The sequence below is a fragment of the Seriola dumerili genome, unplaced genomic scaffold, assembly GCF_002260705.1.
Source record: "Seriola dumerili isolate Sdu_G_001 unplaced genomic scaffold, Sdu_1.0 BDQW01000149.1, whole genome shotgun sequence".
NCBI lineage: Eukaryota > Metazoa > Chordata > Actinopteri > Carangiformes > Carangidae > Seriola > Seriola dumerili.
Genome location: NW_019174404.1, coordinates 24,578,044 through 24,600,305, shown reverse-complemented (window position 1 = coordinate 24,600,305; position 22,262 = coordinate 24,578,044). Strand labels below are relative to the sequence as shown.

Here is a 22,262-nt window from a genome sequence, read left to right as displayed (position 1 = left end):
CATTGAAAAACAAGTGTGTTTGCTTGTGTTGTGAGTATTCGCAGCTCAAGTGGTGTTAGACTGATGAAGATGTCTAGTCTGTTTTCATGTGTTTTCTTAAGTTGCAGTGCATTGACGCCTCAGGGCCATAAACTACAGTCTATAGAGTTTTTTTATATATTTTTTTTTATATAGTTTTTTTATTATTATTTTTGTTGTATTATTATCATTATTATCATTATTATTATAGCTGATTACAGTTAGCATCCTAATGACTACATTACCTCCAGTGTAGACTTTGGAGTGAAGTGAACTGATTTTGCTACTGTCTAACGGGAAATGATATAAGGCATGCAGTGTACGTCAGTCAACTGCAGCTTTGACCACTGCTGCCAATGTCACCTTTGGAAATTTCTCAGATAATAAGTATGTGTGACTGAGACCTAGTCGCTGTGATAAAAGTCAACTGTTACACAGTCAGACCCTGAGGCTTTAATCATGAACACTCTTTTTATTTGATAAGAGCCTTCAGTGCGCTGAAGCATACAGATAGCCACATGCGTGCGTGTGCGTCTGTCGCCGCTTACAGCCTGTGTGCCTTTAAATGGCGCGTGCTGGCGCTGAATTGAGGGCGGACCCGTGGCGCGCGTGTGCGCATTTGTGTGTGTGTGTGTGTGTGTGTGTGTGTGTGTGTGTGTGTGTCTCTTGCTTGCAGCCGCTGCAAGTGGCACCGAGCAAACAGCGGCTTTTGTGCGCATGATGCACCGTGGTCGACGCACCTGTGCGCACAATAAACCGAGCCCAGTGCCGCCTGGTCCCCCGCAGCTCCGCACCGGCATCGTCAGCAGCGGACACACTGGATCGTGGATTTTAAAAACTACGGCTGTGTGGAGTTTACAGTTGGATTTTAGCAGTTGGATAGGCTACTGTTGGTGGTGTGTGTAACTAAGGTCAGTAGCGTCGTCTTTTTATTTCAACCTGTTCATGTTGCTTGTGCGCGTAGAAAAACCTCCAGAATTGAATATTGCGGGGCAAAAGCAGCGGGTTTTAGAGGAGATATGCGGCAGAAAAGGCTCCAGTCCTTCTCCTGACGGGCAGGTGTCGCGGAACTTGGCACTTTTGCAGGACTTTTCCAGTTTGTAAGCACAGAGCGGGGGATGAGGCGGGCTGGGGCAGGTGTGAGTCTCCTTGAAGGAACAGCGGCGTCGAAAAGGGAATTTCTGCCATGTTGGCCTCTGAATTCCCCCGGTGGAACAGAGTCAACCGTGACAGTATTACACACGTCCTCTGAGCTCCCCTGGGAACGTGTTTACAATATGAATTATCAATTGTATTTATTTCTTTTATTTACTTTATATTATTGTACTCGGCCATGCAGCGTTTAAACCACCCGTGTGTGTAGGCTATATGAAGATCATCATCCCAGAAAAAAAGACTTGAACGGCGAGCTGGCGGATTTCCTTCCCTCCATGTTCCTTGTTTTTAGGTTGATGAATAATAAATAAGGTTAACGCCAGGTGTGCGGTTTCAACGTATTGTTCTCGTCTGCAGCTTCATGTTAAATGTAAAACAAATGCACCCTGACACTCCGCGCTCATCACTGCCCGCCCAGCAAACAGCCAGTGCACTATTTAAATATACATGCAAGTTTGATGTAATTGGAGTATTCACATGACATGCAGTTTGATACATGACCTTCTGTGTTAACGGAGATGGACAGCAGCACCAGCAGGCTGCACGCCTCTCGCCATCTACCCGTCACATTCCTCCATTATCCGTCCTCCTCTGTGTTTGCATTAAATCCAGCTGCTGGCTGCTGTTTTCACACATTCACCACATCAACTAAACCAGTGTCTCCCTTTTCTGCATTTCACACCAAATTCAACGTGACAGCGCAGATCTTTAAAACCAGACGGCTACACATTAAATATTATCTGCTCGTCTTCAAATGCGATCGAAATATCAAGTCTAAATGAAACCAATCAGTGAATAATTTTTAAAACCTGACGTTAGAATGTGTGTGTGTGTGTGTGTGTGTGTGGGGGGGGGGGGGGGGGGGGGGGGGGGGGGGGGGGATGAAAAAATGATTATAATGATTTGGATTATTTCGGTTCCCCGGAGGATCAAATGGCGTCCCCAGGGACAGCAGGAGGTTTGTTGAAATGTGACCGCTCTACTCCCGTTTCCCGCTGCACGTCGAGCTCAGCCTCAGTCCGTCATCAGAGCTCAGCCTCAGTCTGGGCCTCCAGTCTGTTCAGCTAACAAATATAAATCTACATCAACACTGCCTTTTTGCACCGTTTGTCATTTACACCGCGACGAACGCACGATGTCAGTTTGTACAGCAAATATTCTATCAGCAGGAACAGTCGAGGCCTTTGTAGTGCGCCATAGAATCCACTGCTGCCGCAAAACAAGCAGGAAGGTGTCCAGGCCTCAGTCTCCGATAAACGATCAGCAGCTCCCGCTCTCATTCAACTCACTCTAAATTGTTGCAAATTCTCAAAAAGGATGACAATTATATTTTTATTCACACTTCGATCTGAAGAGTTAATAGGATTAGATGATTGTTGTGCATTTATGCAGGGGATTCCTAATCAGGCTTTTTCCAAAACTGGACAGAGAATGGGCGTGACCCAGCCGAGCCAGGGAATGCGTCTCTTTTCCCTGCAAAGGGCCCAAAGGTGCTGGATGACCGGCTCCTCATTTTCAGCAGCAGAGCGTCACATTCAGTTCTTGTGATGTCGTGTGTTCGGATAAAGAAAATAATTAGTCAAAACGATTCTGATGCTGTTTAACCCCCCCACCCCCACCCCCTTAAATTTCGTTTTGCTGCATTGCTTATAATTTAAATGATCATTCTCGATTAAATATGATCTATAAATGTGTGATCTGATCACATTTCAGATATTAATACAGGCGATGTATTTTAATAGTCTGATATCGATAGATATGATAGAATTTTACAGGCTGTGAAAAAGACTTGTGATGCCACCTCCATGTGTGGTGACTGTTTTCTGCAAAATATCAAACCACCATATTTAATTTAATTTTCCTGCTAGTCCCCCCCCACCACACCACACCACACCACACCACACACCACACACACACACACACACACACACACACACACACACACAGTCCGTTTTTAAGGTGGGGTGGGGTTGCTGTGTGTAGGAAGGAGGCTGTTTTGGGTAATTTGGCTCCTTTTTTTTCTTCTGGTTGGCAGCCGATTAACTGCGCTGACAAATCAGGCGCAAAAAGCCAAGGGCTCTCAAGGTAACACTAATCCCTCTGGGCGGGGAGAGTCAAATATAACGCGGGAGAGTGCTCTTTTTTTTCTTTCTTTCTTTTTTTTTTTTTTTAATTTGGTCGTTTTTCTGCGTTCTAACGGTGACGCCTTTCCCCCGTTTATTATTTTTCATGGTAGTGTGTGACATTGCTGGGCCATGAATATTATGTATTTCTTTGCCTATCTAAAATATCTGCTGTACCATCTTCATACACATCATTTTAAATAAGACATTAAAATATCCATGACATTGAAATACTTGGGGAAAAAATGCAGAGGCCTGTCTTATCTTAAACCTTTGGAATTTCTGCTGATGCACCAATTACAGTTTTGTTGAGTTGCAAGACAAAAAAAATCATGATAAAATCACATGAAAAACAAATTCAGTCATAAAGAAAAGAAGCCAGCGTCATAGTGAGAGGCAGTGTGATGTTACATAAAGTGCTGGTGGTTGTGAGGAAAAAGGTATCTGTGGGTGTGTTCGCCGGCGGACTGTGTGTGTGTATGTGTGTGTGTGTGTGTGTGTCTGTGTACAAGTCTGTACAGCTGATGAGTGGGGTGTATCCAGGTGTTGGTAGTTTGTGTGCATGTGTAATATATTTAGTGTGTCTGCAGTCATCGTGCATATGTGTGTGGGTGCAGTACGATGAGAATTTAGTGGTGCGCATGCACGGAGTGTGTGTGTGATGTGTATTCTAGCATTGGTGAGGTGTGTATGCAGACATTGGTATGGTGTATATGCAGATGTCTGTATGGTGCAGGCATTGCTATATATGTGTGTGTGTGTATGTGGGTGAGTGTGTGTGTGAGGTGTGTGTGCAGGCGTTTGTGGGGTGCTGGGTGCTCTCTAACTGGGTGATGTAATGCCGTGAAGGATGCTGCAGCAGAACCACAGAGCCCAGAGAAGGCGTGTCCTGCCTGCAGAGTAGCTGGATAACAACACGGTGCCCACGCTCCACTCGCAGCCAAACCAATGCCTAAATAACACCCCCCCAACCACAAACACATCCTCCATTCCTCACTTTCACTCATCCTCCCATTTTACATGGACCTGCCTTTTATTGGCCTGTTTTTGTTTCTGCCCATATAAAACGAGCAGCAGAGGTGTACACAGAAATAAAACAGTCAAAATTATTCTGACAATTTCTCTATTTGCATTTAACTTTAAATAAGATGGTGGATTTTAATTGAATAATCAGTTTGTGTGTGTCACTGTCCCTCTGCTGATTAATGTCATGTCTTTTAAAATGTAGGGAGTGGGAGCTAAGTGAAGAATATGTGAATATTTCAGAAATGCTAAGATATTATAGATATTGACTTATGACATAAAAAAGAGAAAGCTGATGATAACTAAATGTGTTTTAGTCAGCTGAGATGATATTACATCCTTGTGGCACAGTCCATTTTATCTTTTGATCTTAATTCATTTTTGCAGCAGTGATTTTTGTATTTCACTAGATGATTTGTCAGCGTGATGTAGAGGGACAAGGATGAGTAGTGTGCTGTGGATGTGTATTTTTGGGAGTGGATGAGGTGGAACATCCCTCCTGTCTCTCCTCCCTGCCTCCACTGTCAGGTCCTGGTCAGATCTGTTCAGACTGTAGCACTGCAGTAGCAGAGACCTCTGTCAGTCTGTTGTCAGATGTCACCCACAGTGGCTGAGTCTGTGCGTATTCTGAAGGCCTCACGTGGTGGACATTTTGTCACTGCGTCTGGACAGCATTACTGTGTGTGTGTGTGTGTGTGTGTTTGTATGACCAGTGTGCGATCAGGGCACCTGCTGTAAAATTACTGGTAAGTGGCATCCATTTAAACACGAGGGGCCTGCCGGTGGGCTGCTTTTATTTGCATTTACACACACACGCTTCCATCCCGGTCCACGTGGTTGTTAATAGGATCCAGAGTGCCGCTGCCTTTTGTCAGTGTGTGTATGTGGACTCGTCCCTGTGGGGTTTGTCAAAGAAGCCTTTCACCGAGAACAATGACTCATGCCGTTTAGCCTTTTAACCCCTGATGCTCAACAAAAGACACACACACACGCGCGCACACACACACACACACACACACACACACACACACACACACACACACACACACACACACACACACACACACACACACACACACACACACACACACACACGCGCAAACTGAAAGTCTGAACAAGTCTACAGTATGCAGAGAAATACACCAGTAAGTCACAAATTAACAGAGGTACAGAATTATTTTTTAAGGAGGACAGGCAGCTCAACTCTAGTTCAAATTAAGCCAATTCTATTATTTTGGACCGAAGCTGGACAAAGCTGATATTACGTGAATTTTTCAGCACAAAAAAACAAAACTCAGCCAACCTAAAATAAACAAACAAACAAATACATCAAAGAGAATATCCACTTCTTTTAAATAATAACTCATTTAATTGTGTTTCAGTTCACTAATATTTTCAGTAGATGACAATAAGAAAATTATGTTTGGAAATCAGCAAAAAGCCAGATTTTAAGTAATTGTGTAAAATGAGTGTAACAAAAGGTGCTAATGGTTTGTATTTAATTAAATGTCACTAAATAAATAACATCTAACCTAACATTTCTTCAAAACAGCAATGAATTGTAATAAATGTTATAATCATACACATAATTCTAATACATAATAAAATGTACAAACAGGAAAGTGTGTAATGTCAGAGCTGAATAGCAGTGACTGGCTCAATCTCTCCTTTTAATAGGAGCTTGATAAGCAGCTGCGTATGTATAGATCTTACCCTAAGGCTGTGAAGAGGCTCTGCTGAGGTTTGATAACAGCTCACAATAAAGAGAAATAAATCTCATGGCTGAAAATGTTTGTTGGTAGAATAAATATATAATATGTGAATCTAGACAGCTTGGACATAATTGTAGCTAGCACACTATAGGCTACATAAAAATAGAAGTTCAGATTTCCTTTTGTATAATTTTTTTAATTGAAAATTAAATTTACAATTAATTGATTACAATAGAAGCAGCCCCACACATGACTGTTTCCAAAATCAACTCAGTTTATGTTGACTTACCAGTGACTACATAATCTCATTTCAGTAGGGCTGACATAAAGATGACATAAAAAAATACTAAACAAATTTAACATATTTGCCTGGATTGCATGAAATTTAAAAACTCTGTAAAAATATTATTTTAAAAAGCCATCAGGCCTGACTGCTACACATCTGCAAGATCAGGTTTAAATAATGCTAATTTTTTAAAGAGAAATCTTTAATGCGCAGGATGTTACAAACATTTAGTTTTGAATGACGTGATGATGAGGGATGTGACTGCATGAGAAGAGGCTGTTGTTTGTAGTTGATAGTGTTCAAAGCACCAGCATGGCTGAGGCTGTTATCTTACTGATTGGTAACTCCTTATGTCAGTGTTGCTAGGTGACTGAGATGGAATTCAGAGTTTAGAAATAAAAACCTGCCCATGTAGAAAAATCTAAAAACCACATATGCCTGTGTCGTATGAATATATTATTTTCATATGTGATTAACATGGGAAATGTGTGTGTGTGTGTTTGACAGAAAACACCATTAGACTTCCTATGCTAATTTCATTTTAATGTGTGTTTTTCAATCAGTGAATAAGGAACATTCACTCTACAGGCAACTCCACTTTTACAGGATGGAGTATGGATAGTCCCAAAATGTTTCACATCACCTGTTTTTTAATGCATAAACAAACGGTTTCCTACTGAATGAAACTTCAGCATGTTTCACCTCAGTCATGCGTTAGAGTACAATAGGGGTGGGTGATCTGGACAAAAGATCATATGAGAATCATTTGGGCCGAATCACAGTCCATGATCAGAATCACGATCTGCATTCCTTTTCCACTCTGATTTTATTGTGAAAGTCCTGACTGGAAGTTGCTTTGATGCTTCTTTGTGATGTTTATCTGTCAGTAATTTTGGCAGACATTGCAATATGTGATTTTAGTTGGAATTATTATGTTTAATTTAATTTTCACTGAAGAAAATAAAAATGATGAAGATGCGATTTTTGTTGGTCTTGTACCAAACAAACATATTCTTTTGAGTAGGTATTGTGTGTGCCTGTCAGAAGCTATATTATAAATCGACAATTCTTATCATTTTTTTTCTTCAATTTTTGAGCCAGTCTTTGCTGAACATTTTTAGATCCTGGCTGTTTTATCCAAGCATTTTTAACAAAGTGAAATATTTTAGTAATTGGGTGCTCGGATTTTAAGTTACACATCCCCACTCGGGCCAGACTGCATAGGCAAGCAGAATTTGGCTTGTTTGTAGCATTTTTGGCTTTTGGTGCTAACGCTAACTGAGCAAAAGCGATTGCAGACCTACACCTACAGACATCTGCAGTGAAATGCTGCACATTTTTTATCAGTCATTGGTGGACAGTGTACGTTTTTATGCTGCAGTCTGCTGGGGCAGCAGCATGTACGACATGAACACAAAGAGACTGGACAAGCTGGTCAAAAAGGCTGGGTCTGTTCTTGGCAGGAGTCTGGACTCACTCAGGACTGTTGTGGAGAGACACATGCAATGTAAGATGGAGGCCATCTTGGACAATACCAACCATCCTCTCCACAATATTCTGGCAGGACAGAGAAGCAGCTACAGCTGCAGCAAACGTCTCATTTCACTGCGCTGCAGAACAGAGAGGTTCAGGAGATCCTTTGTTCACACTGCCATCACACTATACAACACCTCAGCCAAAGGAAGCAGAATAATCTAATTATTATTGTTTATTTATTTAGATAGATAGATAGATAGATAGATACTTTATTTATCCCCTAGGGGAAATTCATGTGTCCATTAGGTAATTTTTGATAATAATAACAGTCTATCTATCTACCTATCTATGCGGTCCACTTGTTAGTTTTGCTGTATGCCAACCCTTCTGTGGATCACCTTTGCCACCTAAAACCTTTTAACGCTGCTGGCTCCGGGTTGGAGCACCTGCGTGTAATTGTCTGTGGTCTTCCTGTTAACTGCTGCTACCATCTACAGCTGTCAGCTAAGCTTTTAGACTTTATGCACTTTCAGCCCTGTACTGGCCACCTATCTACAACCCATGGCTCCACTTACCTCCCAGACCGGCCGCATCAGCTGCGCCCACCTGGCTGTTAAGATTGTGAGGTGGAATGAAGACTCTCTACACTCTACCAGATCCATGAAGCTGAAAAGCTCATGGCCACCATCAGTTTCGATCCAGGACAGAACACCGAAACAGATTGTGCTCGAGTGCCTGATGCCACTGCTCCCTGTCCTGCTAACGTTGCTGGAGCTGCCTCTCCTCCAGAGCCTGTTACCATTCACTCCCCTGGTATTAATGCCTCTCCTCCAGTCACCGCCCCTAGCCACACCTGGACATGGCTTGGGGCTACGCCAAAAACCCTGGTTAGCTCCACATTGTCCCACCAGGAGCCCAGGTCTGGTTGGTGCTTGCGGCAGGAGAGGGAGTTGCAGCCCTTGCACACCTTTTCATTTTAACATCCAGCTGGAGAACAAATATGACATCCTTGACCTGCAGGACTTCCCCCTCTGGCTGCAGACTCCCAGCTCCCACCATCTCCCTGGCCATCACACGGATCCCACAGCTCACCCTTGATTCCTCCATCAGTAGTAACTGGACGCTCCTCCCGTACCAGGATTCCTTGCTCCACACTGCTCTTTACACCAGCACCATGAGGAGCTCCAGCCCTTGTTTCCGCTCACCATTCTCCATCCACTTCACCATTGGACACATCTGTCATCACCTCGCTGGGCAGAGGTAGTGGTCGGTTCAATCAGATTCTCTCTTTGAACACATGGCTGCAGTCAGTCAGTCCATCACTTCCATGGCACATGTGCACTTTCAGCAATAATTCTCCATGCAGTTTCTGCAGCCTCCCACCACTAACTGACCACTGTCCATCCCACAACAACTCAGGACCACCCACCGGCCATTTATTATTCCTGCTGGCCTCCAATGACTTCTCTGCCCTCTGTTTTTAATATGTCACTGGGGCTTTAGTTCCACTTTTCACAGTAACACATGCTCTACCGGACCCCCTTCAACAATTCCTGTTGTCATTGGCGCCAGAAATAACATCCATTTACTCACACAAACCACCATCTGCCAATTCACCCCTCAAGAAGACTTTGCCAGTGGCCTTGAATATGGAGTTTTAAATGTCTGATCTCTTTTAAACAAGACATTTCTCATTAATGACCTGATTTTAGATAATAATATTGACTGCAGGTTTTTAACTGAGACATGGGCAAACACAGATGGACCAGCTGCCCTTGTTGATGCCTCAAACCAAACTTAAATTTTTCATACTTGGTTTTACAGACATTACATTTATTTGATCATTATACATTTTTTTTAATATCTCTCTTTTATTTTTAGCACTCCTTCTATACTGTGTATGACAGTTTACAGACCACCCAAATGATGTACATCTTTTATCTCAGATTTTTCGGAATTACTTTCAATTATCCACCAAGTACAACAGCATTATTATTTCTGGTGATTTTAACGTGGATGTGGATAATCAATCACACCTGTTTGCTTCAGAATTTTTAAATCTGCTTAATTGTATGAATTACATTCAACATGTTTCCTATCCCACTCATAAGAGAGGCCACATTTTAGATCTTATAATAACCCAAGGTTTGTCTACTAATATCACCTCAGTTTTGGATGTAGACCTTCCAGATAAATTCTGTCTTTTTTACTGTCACTGGTTTCATACAACAGTATATTCCAGAACAAAGTGTAAGGAACCTTTTTGCAATACTCCTGCATACATTTTACCTTCCTCATGTGATTTTATTGTAGATAGTTTTATCACTAAACTAAAGTCAACCCTGGACACAGTGGCTCCATTAAAACTGAAAAAGATTACTATCAATCCAACACCTCCCTGGAGAAATGAGGAAATCAGACAACAACACTACTACACCTATTATTACTTGCAGGATCAACTATTATAATGCTCTGCTTTCTGGTCTCCTGAAGAAAAAAATATCTCAACTACAACTGCTCCAAAACTCAGCTGAACGCATGTTGACTAAGACCAGAAAGAGAGTCCACATTACACCAGTTTTAAAGTGTCTGCACTGGCCTCTATCAGTGGTAGATGCCAATGTAGAGGCATGGTAGAGGCCACTGGCCACTGGCCAGGTCTTGTGGTAGTGGCCTTTTAATTAAACCCAAAGTCAGAACGAAAACCCACAGTGGGGCGTCTTCTTATTACTGTGTTCCTCGTCTGTGAAACAGAAGACCTGAGGCCAGAAGAAGGTGTTGATATTTTTAAAAGCAAACTCAAGACTTACCTTTTTAGTTTACCTGTTTCATTGGTATTTTAATAATAATAATAATAATGATAATAATACACTTTATTTGGCAGCGCCTTTCACAGCACTCAAGGACACTTTACAGAAGATTAAAAACACAATTAAAATAATAAAAACAACAGACAGTTAAAAAGAAAACAATGAAATTATAGCGAATATGCATTTTATTCTATGATTGGACTGTTTTCCTTTTAATACCCTATTTTCATTTATTTTATTTCTACTTTTATTTGTGGTTTTATTCTCTTCCAAACATTTCTTCTCGCCAACATCACCAAATGTCTTTTATTTAGCAGGTCCACAGTGTGTTCATAGTGTGTTCGTACTGTACATATACCCTTTGGCTGCTAGTCTGCTGCTCTAACCTCTGGGTGACCTACCACTCAAGTTGCCTGTTATATGCACCAGCCCACCCTAATAAAGCAGGTAAAACCAGCCCGGAGCAACTACACATACTGAATGCCTTGATTGATGATACAGGCCTCACCTGATCCCTGGAGCTTAAAACAGATATAACTGATATGTTTATGATAAAATCAAGTTTTTTATGTACAAATTTAAATTGTGCATAAAAACAGGTGAAAACACGTGGCCTGTTGATTTAGAGGAAAAATGAAAATAAGCTGTGATTGATGTAGTCAGCTGTATCATCTGGTACAGCGGATTAAACATTAATAGTTTTATATACACTTCTAGATATCGTTTTATAGAAATGACTAACTGCATCACATACAAAAGATCATTGTTAAAGCAGCTGTAATGTATCAAACAATATGCGACTTTCTGAAAGTCATTGCATGTAGTGATGAACCTACAGTGAATTATCAGAATCTGCAGCTCCCCATGGCTTTACAGAGTTTTATAATGACTTTCAGATCAGTGTTTAGCTGTCCCACAGCTTCACTGTGTTTAGTTCACTATTTTCACTCTGACAACTTTGTGTTCAGTCACAGCACGCAGCTGTTTTCAGTGAATATATGCTACCCAGCAGCAGTGCAGCAGACAGACACAGGTAGCGACTAGCTGGTTACAAATATATTTCCCTCAGGAGCTGGTGGAGACCAAACAGAGAGTTAAAAGAGAGTTAATATTGGACTTCAATTTTCCAGCTGGTCCACTTGGAGTGAATGATAATGTTGGTCTGTAACTAATGGATATTTAAATGAGCAACTTTTAGCTAACGTATTTGTCATATCGACTTAAAAGGTGATGATATTCAAAACTGTCCTGTAAAGAATGAGCTTATGGGTCATCTGAACCAGCAGCACATTACCACCCATATTACTGATTCATTGTTAGGGAGCTCTAGTGACTGTAGTAATTATGACCTACACACGAGGAAGTTAGGAGAGGTAATATGTAGAGGAGGTTGGGGCAGATGGACTTTCACACAGGAGACCACTGTTGTTTGTTTTATCTCAACAACCTTCACCTTAATAGTTAAGCTCACAGGGGAGGTGGAGCATCACTCCACTGTGCAGTGTTGCACGAACAGGGTCTACATGGAAGTCACCAGAAGGAGACCTTAATTTTGACCTGCAAAGTCAACATCAGAAATATGCAAAGCAACTTCTGGGGACAGATGCATAAAACTGTAGAGTAGAACAAAAACTGTTAAATAGCAAGAAGTAACAGAGGCTATCAGCTCTAAGTTCAGAGCAGAGGTCAAAAACAAATGAGAGGCAAAAAGCTGATTAGCACACACAAAGAAAACATGAGTGCAACAGGAGGAGGACTGAGAACGCATGCTTTTTGTTATATGTCATACTTGAACCTCACAGTCTTTGAACACCATATAAATTCTTGGATAGATTTTAAATGTGCTGTGCTGCATGCAAAGTGTTTGCAGGCTGTAACATCTGCCACAGGGTTAAGTACTGACTTAGTAGGGTGCCCAAACTCTGCACATTCCACTATTTTTGTAAATGTAAAAAAACAAACAAACATCTGTATTAACATTTGAAGAAACAATCATTATTGTCTGTTTGCTGCAGGGGTTGAATTTATTTCATGTAATTTGGGTTGGCCAAACTTTTACTTTACAAAGATTTACTGATGTTCACAGTGAAACTTTAGCGACTTTCCAGAATCATTAATAAGATTTCCTTTAATATTTGGATTAAAGTTACAAATGTAAGAAGATTTATCAATATTTTTTTAACGTGGAGGTATATTAATAAAAACAAAAAGTGCAACATTCATATTGCATCAGAAGATACGTGCGTTTTTGTGTGTGTCTTAGTATTCAGCGGGCTTCAGGAGAAAGGTGTCTCTCTAGGCTGGTCATCAGATAAAGGCAGTCCACCTGGCTGACTGATAGTCATGAGAATAATTCATTAATAACTAATTTACCAGCAGATGACCGATACCTGCAGACAACCTTTGTGGAGGAGAGGAAAATGCAGGGCATTTTTAATTAGCAGTGATGACTGCTAAAGTACAGTACATGTTAACTGTAGACAGTTCTTTTTTTTTAAGTATGCTCAATATGTGTTATAACAACAGTATTTTAATGCTTTGCTTATGTGAGCTGAATAAATACAAGACTCATCATTTCCCAACCAGGTTTGTTCTTGGCAGTGTGCAGAGTTTCACATATCTAACAGATTCATCTACATCTTAAATAAACTGAAAAATACATTGTCACAAATCTTAAAGCAGAACTATTTGTCATCTTGGAGATACATGGTTTTCAGCAGACGGGGGCCTTGCTGTTGGGAAATAAAATAAAGTATAGTGGTATAGTATAATATTAGTGCTGCCACAAATTGTTAATTAATGGATCAGACACTTCACAAAGGTTTATCTGTAATTTTGATCATTGAGGTAAATTTTAAAAGTTGTGCCAGTGTCCAACACCAGACTTCAGCAGGAAGCAACACATTATGGCAGCTTATATATGAGTTGGAATAGAAACATAATTATATATGTGCCACGTCTGAACAAGATAATAAATCTCGAGCTGTTAAGGTTGTCCTCTTTGTTTAATGTTCATTGTGCATTTTAGAAAGTCAGTGTTTTTGATGTAAAGTCACAATCACTTTAGGTGTTAATGTTGTAGACTACAAGTGTGAGGCAGCATAAAAGTAAAATACTTCAGTACAATTATGAGGTACTTGTACTTAAGCTCAGTACCTTAGTACTTTCTACCATTGAGGAGGCCTACAGTACAAAAAACACAGGTAACTATATCAAGAGTAGTGATATTTCTTTTTCATCCTCAGAAATCGTGCTGCTATCATGGGGTTTAAAGTATTATGGGGTGTGTGTTTAATTATTACTAAAGTCAATTCTGAGGGAGCCATTGTAACATTGTGCCTCTCTTTCTCTGACAGGGATGGAAATGAGAGAGGCCGGTGCATCCCTTGTCAGCTCCATTTCCCAGTGGACAACATGAAGAAGGAACTTCCACTCGCCTTAATAGACGGAGAGGTCCATTACATCAGACCTTGCACCATGAGTTTTGACACTATCTGTTTTGAAGAGTAAAAAAGCAAAATCAACATCACCACCTCCTGTTGCTTCTTTCATTTACCCTGCGGAGGAAAAGAACCACCACTCTGCAGACATTGGACAATTTACTGATGTGATTGACCTTAAGACTGTTAACCACAACGACTGTTCTCTTGTTACTGCCCTTTTCCCTTAAATATATATATATATATATCTATATATACATATAGATATATATATCTGCACATATTGTTGATAAAACTGTGGATCCCTGAAATTCAGTCTAACCACCATAAGATTTCAGTCTGAGTGAGTTCCCTTGTTTTTGGATTAATAACTTCTTTGCAGCTATGGATCTTGTCAGTTTTTCTATCAGGCTGCAAGTGTTCCTCAGCACATGTATGGGACTGGAATTTTTAGGCACACCAGGTCAGTGGGCACGCTACCTCCGCTGGGACGCCAGCACCCGCGGTGACCTCAGTTTCCAGTTCAAGACGGAGGCCTCAGAGGCTCTGATGCTTTATTTTGATGATGGAGGTTACTGTGACTTTATGCAGCTGTCGGTGGTGGAGGGCCGACTGCACCTGCATTTCAGCATTGACTGTGCTGAGACCACAGTGGTGTCTGACAGACGGGTGGATGACGGCAGCTGGCACTTTGCCACTCTGAGCAGGTATAACCTGCGCACAATGCTGGTGCTGGATGGCCAGGCCACAGCTGACGAGGTGCGGCCTCAGCGTCAGTTCATGAAAATAGTCAGTGACCTGTTCCTGGGTGGAGTGCCTCAGGATATCCGCAGTGGTGTGCTCACACTGCCGACAGTGCGAAACATGCAGCCCTTCAGGGGCACAATTACAGACCTCAAATACGGCATCTCACAACCCCTGTTTCTGGGAAGCCTTAAGGTGCCCCTGGAATCAGAAGGGTGGTGCACTGTGAACCCATGTGAGAATGGTGGTACATGCTCAGTGGTGGATGGACAGCCGATCTGTGACTGCTCCAAAACGGAGTACAAGGGCCGCTTCTGCAGTGAAGGTACACACACCTTTAAATTCTCTCACACTCTTATTCATCCTGATGACTCCAACTGTGAAACAATCACTCAAATTTACCTAATTTCTTACATTTCATTTCTTTTTTTCTGACTATTTTCAATTATTCTTTATTGTATTATGTGAAAATTGTCTCACAGCCCACTGCTGCTCCCGGGTTCAGACATATGACCAGTAATGCAGAATTGTGTGAACAAAGCTAGTTAAACAAAGTGAAGAATTGAGGGAAATATCATCCACCAATATTAATCCAAATAAATTATCAAAAATAAATGGAGTGTTCGCTTAATTTTCGGAGAGCTGCTCTTGTCCAGCAGGAAAAAAAAGCATATTTGATTTTGTCATTGTTTCCGCTCTGATTTCACCTGTCCAATTAATTTGTCATGTTCCATTATAGGAATGTTAAGACCAACATCATGACCATGGAGACATGGCTTTCTATCTCTCTAGTCTGAGGATTGTTTCTGCTATTACACCTGGTATCATGGGCTCTGAGGCAGTTCGACTTTGCTGGCTTGCTTGGCTCTGCCAGTCATTGCTATTATCCTTCTATATGTGTGTGTGTGTGTGTGTGTGTGAGAGAGAGAGAGAGAGAGAGAGAGAGAGAGAGAGAGAGAGAGAGAGACACTGTACAATCAGAAGCTAATCTAAACACGGTTAGCCAGTGAGGCACAGGTTAATGGCATCGGTCCTGCAGGCAGTGATAAGGACGCCTATAGAGAGAATGGGGCCTCCTGAGCCCCTTTTCTTCATCCAATCACAAGATGGCAGCTGTTTTATATCACATCCTTTTGTGCTGAAAATTTTGCCTGAGCTGTGTTTCAGTTACTCTACAGCTGGCTGTCCCCAGACCAAAACTGTGTTTGATTCATTTCATTTATTCATTTCCCCATGTATTCCCTCCCTGCAGGCTAAATAAAAGGCACTTTCACTTGCTTTATGTAGAAACTTGAACTTCCAGTGATTTGATAAATCCTGAGCGCAGAACACTCTGTGATAATGCCTGTTTTGTTGTGATAATTTGTGAACATGCCGTCAGCCCATGAAATAGATCCAGGCATCTCTGCTTTTTTTTCTGTGCTCTGAAAAAACTCTTGTCATGTCCTTAATTATTCACAATCAATACAGATTCTTCAGGCTCCCCAGCAGCTCAGCAGTACATAATAATCTGACTCCTCATGAGATAATCAATAACACTTAGATGAGAAAATGCTGAAATCTTTTGTTTTCAATTAATTAATTTAGATCACAGGTAATTTGTTTTAACGTGTTTGTTCTGCTGTTTTTTCCCTCCATCTTTGACTTTCAAACTGTTCTTCTTCACCTCTCCAAAACAGGGAATTTACATCCCATTTGGTCTGATGCCAAATCCCTACTTCATAAAAAGGCCAGGGAATGTGGAATTTGAAGATTAGTTTTTTTTTTTTTTTATCTATCTCTGCCAGTGTTTGAAAAAAAGGAGAGGGGTGGTGGTGAAGGGGGGAGCGGTGTGTGTGTGTGTGTGTGTGTGTGTGTGTGTGTGTGTGTGTGTGTGTGTGTGTGTGTGTGTGGGGGGGGGGTCTGGTGTTTGGGCTTTTCCTCTTCTCTGTGTCTTGGTAGTGGCTGAGCTGCTTTGCTGTCGCTCAGCTGATTGAATGGCTGGCATTTAAATGACAAGGTGGGCTCTGAGGGTACTGTTCATGCGTCAGTTCCTCTCTCTGAGTCACTGCAGACGCATGAAAACAGTAGGATACGCGCTGGTGTGTAAAGTATTACAGAAAATCTGCAAGCTCAGCTGGCGCTTGCTTTGTCATGACACCAGGCGAGTGGATGTGTAGCTGCAGCTGCTGACTGGCACTGAGAGGAGGAGCCACACTCCTCTGAGCTGACCTCGCTGCACTGAGCACCAGAGCTTTGTTCCTGTATCAAAGCATTACACGGTCTGGCATCTGTCTGCTCCCATCATCAAGCCTCTGATAGAATAATTCACTTATTATTCTTAAGTTATGTCTAAGGTTTTTCATGCATCACAATAGTTCAGCATTGTTCTGGATCATCACTATCAGTACTTTATTTCTATTGTTTTACCTTAGTCTGTGTAAGTCCAGCTGTTTTCTATTGAATGATGGTTCTTATTGCTACTTTTTATTTATCTTATTCGTAATCTTCTTATTTATTTATGTAGGCCCATAACATCACATATTTTTTAACGTCATTATTCTGTGTGTTAGTGTAAAGTTTTAAAGCTATAAATATATATATATATATATATATATATGTGTGTGTGTGTGTGTTATATATATTTATATATATTAAAAATATATGTACATGTGTCATGAACATTTACTTGATTATATGTTGTGACTATGTTTGTTTATATTCAGTTTAAAAGTAAGTTTCTTAAAACAACATACTTATAAAAATACTATATGTTTATAGGCCTTACAATGTAAGTAACCAGGAACTTTGGATATTTTTTTGGTTCAGTTCTTGTCGATACTGCTTTTATTTTTCATGCAGTCCTGAATATTAGAACACATCTATTACATCTCCTTTCACCACATGTATTTGTCATAATGTTGATACTGACGGTTGTACTGAGAGAGATGCTAAAACAGTGTAGTGGACACACTTCTTTCCTCTCTGATGGAATGAGTCAGGAGCTGATGGAGTGGTGAGTGACATGATGCAGTGTTCATTATACCTCACACAGCAACATACTGATGATTGTTCTTTGCTTTGCTACAAGTATAAATTCGATTTGAATGATGCACTGGCAAGTGGCAGCAGGTCGTCGTAGCTCTTTTTTTTTTGTTGCAATATATTAGTGTATTTTTGTCGATTGACATCTTTATTCTATGTTGTTGTTTCGTTTGACAATGGAGAAAATAATGTACATGAAGGAAGAACTCCTGGCTTTAAAGTTTACCAGATATGGAGTTAAACATCCCATCCCGGCTGAGCTGAAAAAGCCGGGGCTAAGCTAAAAGCAAGGAGATGGAGATATAATCCTTTTTTACCATCGATTCTCATGGAAAATGTCACCTCCCTGGCTAACAAGTGTGATGAACTGGAGGCACTTGTGAAGAACCAGCGAGCACATCGTGAGTGTAGTCTCATGTGTCTCACAGAGACCTGGTTAAACGACAACACTCCCAACTGTTGTGTGGATTTACCCAGCTTCAATGCAGCACGAGTGGACAGAGACGCCAGAGCAAGTGGAAAGAATAAAGGTGCAGGACTGGTTCTGCTTGTGAACAATAGATGCAACTCCGGTCATATCACAGTGAAGGACAAAAATCTATCTTAGAGCGTTATATGTACCGAGGGAGTTCTCACACATCGGCACCATTGTTGTTTACATTCAACCACAAGCAGAGACTGTAGTGGCATGCATTCATTGCAAAACGGGGGATTTTAACCATGTCACTCAGTATGTTGACTGTCCCACTAGGGAAAATAAGACACTTGATCTGTTATATGCAAATGTCAAGGAGGCTAACACTGCTTCAGCTCTACCAGCACTTGGCAGATCAGATCATAATCTGTTTTTTCTTCAGCCTTCCTACAAACCCTGTGTACTGAGGCAGGCTGCAATGACCCGCTCATTCAGGAACTGGACCCCGGAGGCCAGTGAGTCTCTAAAGGACTGTTTTCAGTGCACAGTTTGGAATGTACTGTTGGAGTCACAGGAAAATGATAAAAGCAAGGACCCTGACCTTGATAGAATGATTGAATGTACCACAGACTACATTCACTTCTATATGGACACTGTAATACCAGCAAGGACTGTACAATGCTTTCCAAACCACAAACCCTGGATCACCAGTAACATCAAGACCCTCCTCAACCAGAAAAAGGAGGCCTTCAAGAATGGAGACAGGGAGAAGCTCAGGTGTGTGCAACAAGAGCTGAAGAGGAGATTAAAGCAGGTGAAGGAGGACTACAAAAGGAGAAGAGTAGAAGCTGAGAGAGGAAGCTGCAGCACAATAACACCAGAGAGGTGTGGAAGGGGATGAGGACCATCACTTGCTATAAAGAGAAGAACAGCCAGGCAACATCAGTTGATGTGGACAAGGCCAATGAGTTCAACCTGCTCTACAACAGGTTTGACACAGCTTCACCTGTTCTCTATCCCACTGCTTCAGCTTCAGCTTCTCCTACGGCATCTCCTCCACAACCTGATACTGCAGCTGCAACTCCCTCCACACTGGGGTTAAGTCTCCTGTCCTTTACAGCAGAGGAGGTGAGGGCGGAGCTCAAGAGACTACATCCTGGAAAAGCAACAGGCCCAGATGGTGTTTGTCCGAGGCTGTTAAAGGACTGTGCAGCCCAGCTGGCTGAGCCTCTCCAGAGGATCTTTAACTTAAGTCTACAAACAGGGAGGGTCTCGGTCCTGTGGAACACATTATGTCTTGTTCCGGTACCTAAAGTAGGACGACTGGCTGGGATAAATGACTACAGACCGGTGGCCCTCACATTACACATCATGAAGACCCTGGAGCGGCTGCTTCTCCACCTTCTGAGGCCACAGGTTGAATATGCACTAGACCTCCTACAGTTCACCTACAAAGAACATATTGGAGTGGATGATGCCATCCTTTACATGCTCCACTGGGCCATTCTTATTTGGATGAGCCAGGTGGTTACATGAGGATTATGTTCTTTGATTTTTCAAGTGCATTTGGCCTTCAGTGAATGGAGTGACAAAACTACCTCCTTCTGAGCACCTCCAAAACCAAGGAGATGGTCATTGACTTTTGGAAGTCTAGGCCCACCCTTCAGCCAGTCAACATTCGAGGGTAGGACATTGAGGTGGTGCACACTCATATACCTAGGTGTGCACCTGGACAGTAAACTGAAGGGGCAGAGCCGGCTCTTTTTCCTCAGGAGGCTCAGGTCCCTTGACGTCTGCAGTGAAATGCTGCACGTTTTATCAGTCATTGGTGGACAGTATAATTTTTTATGCTGCTGGCTGCTGGGGCAGCAGCATGTCTAACATGAATACAATGAGACTTGACATGCTGGTCAAAAAGGCTGGGTTTGTGCTTGGCAGGAGTCTGGACTCACTCAGGACTGTTGTGGAGAGAAGCATGCAATGTGAGATGGAGGCCATCTTGGACAATATCAACCATCCTCTCCACAACATTGGACAGAGGACAGGACAGAGAAGCAGCTACAGCAGCAAACATCTCATCTCACCGCGCTGCAGAACAGAGAGGTTCAGGAGATCATTTGTCCCCACTGCCAGGATATACAACAACGGACGTGGACTAATTTAATTATTATTGTTTATTTATTATTAAATGTTTTTATTATTATCAACAATCAGCTAATGGACACATGAATTTCCTGTAAAGGATTGTTGGGTCTGTGCTCTGCTTCACAATCCAGGTACCATAATGTCAGACCTTACATTGTTTATGAATTTATTGGCTATTGTTACGACCCCGGTTTGCGGTAAGGGGCAAAAAGGGAAGCAATGTAAAACTACTGTTTTTAGGTAAAGCAAAATTTATCATGTAACCGTGGAGGGAGGCACAAACAAGGTGAGAGGACAACTAAAGGAGCTGAACAGGGCAATATGGATGCTGCTCAACTCAAAAACAAAATATAACAAAAAGAGAAGTCTCTGACTACACTAATTCCGATTAACAAAAAACAACACAAAAAAGTAGCACCCCTGGTCCAAATGTGGCCGACAACTTTTCTACAGGTGTGCAATCAGTGTTAAACTTACCTAGTCCCCAACAATGGCTACAAGCACCTCCTGCAAAATCACAATTCGAACAAAGAGATACAGACGAAAGCTGTCTGTCAACGTCAGCCGCCCTGACTGATGTGCAGGCCAAGCTTTCAAACCTTCTTCTCGTCTTCATTTGAATGGTTGCAGCTGTGGATTGGACTGGCAAAGCCATTGCTGCACCAATAGGAGACACTGACCATGGAGTTGGTGCCACCTCCTCTCTGCTCCGAACAATCCCATCGTGGAGTCTGCACAGCCTGATTACCAAACTGACAAAAAGGCAGCAGCCATAACAGCTATCATAAATTAAGAAAATATCAATATCAAAAATACTAATATTAAATAATAACTTGAAAGTCCTCTGGGGCACCAGCCTAAAATCATAGTCAAAATAGCCAATATTGGTTCCGTCTCAAATTATACTATTAATCTGGAACTGTTATACTTATACTACTTATACTTATCTTATAAATAACTAACCAAAATACCATATGAACAGTAAGTTGAAGTTGAAGGATTGGAGTTTTACTGAGTAGAGGCTGACAATACTGACACTTGTGCAACATTGAACACACCAGTAGTTATACTTAAAGACATTTATTTACAATGTAATGTAATCTAAAGTATGTACAGGTGTGGTTGTGTGTGGTTGTGTGTGCCTTTGTGTATGGGGGTGTGTCTGTGGAGACAAAGACAAAGACAGGATGGCTGATTCAAAATGGTCGCTGTGACCACATGGCCTGAACAAAGAAGACTATACAAGATGGCTGTACACAAAGAAACTACTCATAATGGCCACTGAGAACACTTGGTGTGTGGTGGGGGGAAGGTGTGAGTTTCTTTGTTAGCCTTGCTCATGTAGCCTAAAGGTACCAGGTTAGAGGGAGAAGGTTAGCTTCATGCAGATTCTAGAACTGAGATGTACTACAGGTATGTGTGTGAACATAAAAGTACTCAATTAACTGTGTGACTAACCACAACCAAAGCAAACATTTCGCCATCAAAAAATTAACATTAACATGTACATTAACAAAAGTTAAGACTTCTGCTGCTTATTAGCTGTGCTGTGCTATGCTAGGTGAGGTTAAGCCCAGTCAGTTAACATTACCCAGACCTTGGAACAAAGACAAAGGTCATTTCCAAGGTTGTTGAAGAGACCAGTGAGTTGGATGGCTTCCTGGTGGAGTGAAGTGCTATCCGGCTGTGTGGGCTCTGTGTTGGAGAGGAGGTTAGCTGGTTTCCTCTTTGTTCTTGTCACAGAGTTAGCTGTTCCATGCTAACTCTTCTGTGGCTCCTGTTGCTTGAAAGATCAGCTGACAGACTTTGTGCTGCTGGTGCTGAAGTTAACTTGTTCACGTTGTGTTGCAAAGCAGAGTGAGGGAGAGTTTTGCAGTCTGCTCTGGACAGG

General features: G+C 41.7%; 1 protein-coding gene across 8 annotated transcripts in view; it reads left to right on the top strand.

Annotated features, from left to right (window-relative positions):
• Window positions 1-695: 695 nt before the first annotated feature.
• nrxn3 (neurexin 3) overlaps window positions 696-22,262 on the top strand; it is a 266,887-nt gene continuing 245,320 nt past the window's right edge. For all 8 annotated transcript variants that reach the window (XR_002665284.1, XR_002665283.1, XR_002665282.1 and 5 more), the window contains exons 1-2: window positions 696-929; window positions 13,960-15,112. Coding sequence is in view for 5 of the 8 variants with exons in the window: in XM_022750982.1 (XP_022606703.1) it covers window positions 14,428-15,112 (685 nt within the window). In the remaining 3 variants the exon portion in view is untranslated. The remainder of the gene's footprint in view (window positions 930-13,959; window positions 15,113-22,262) is intronic.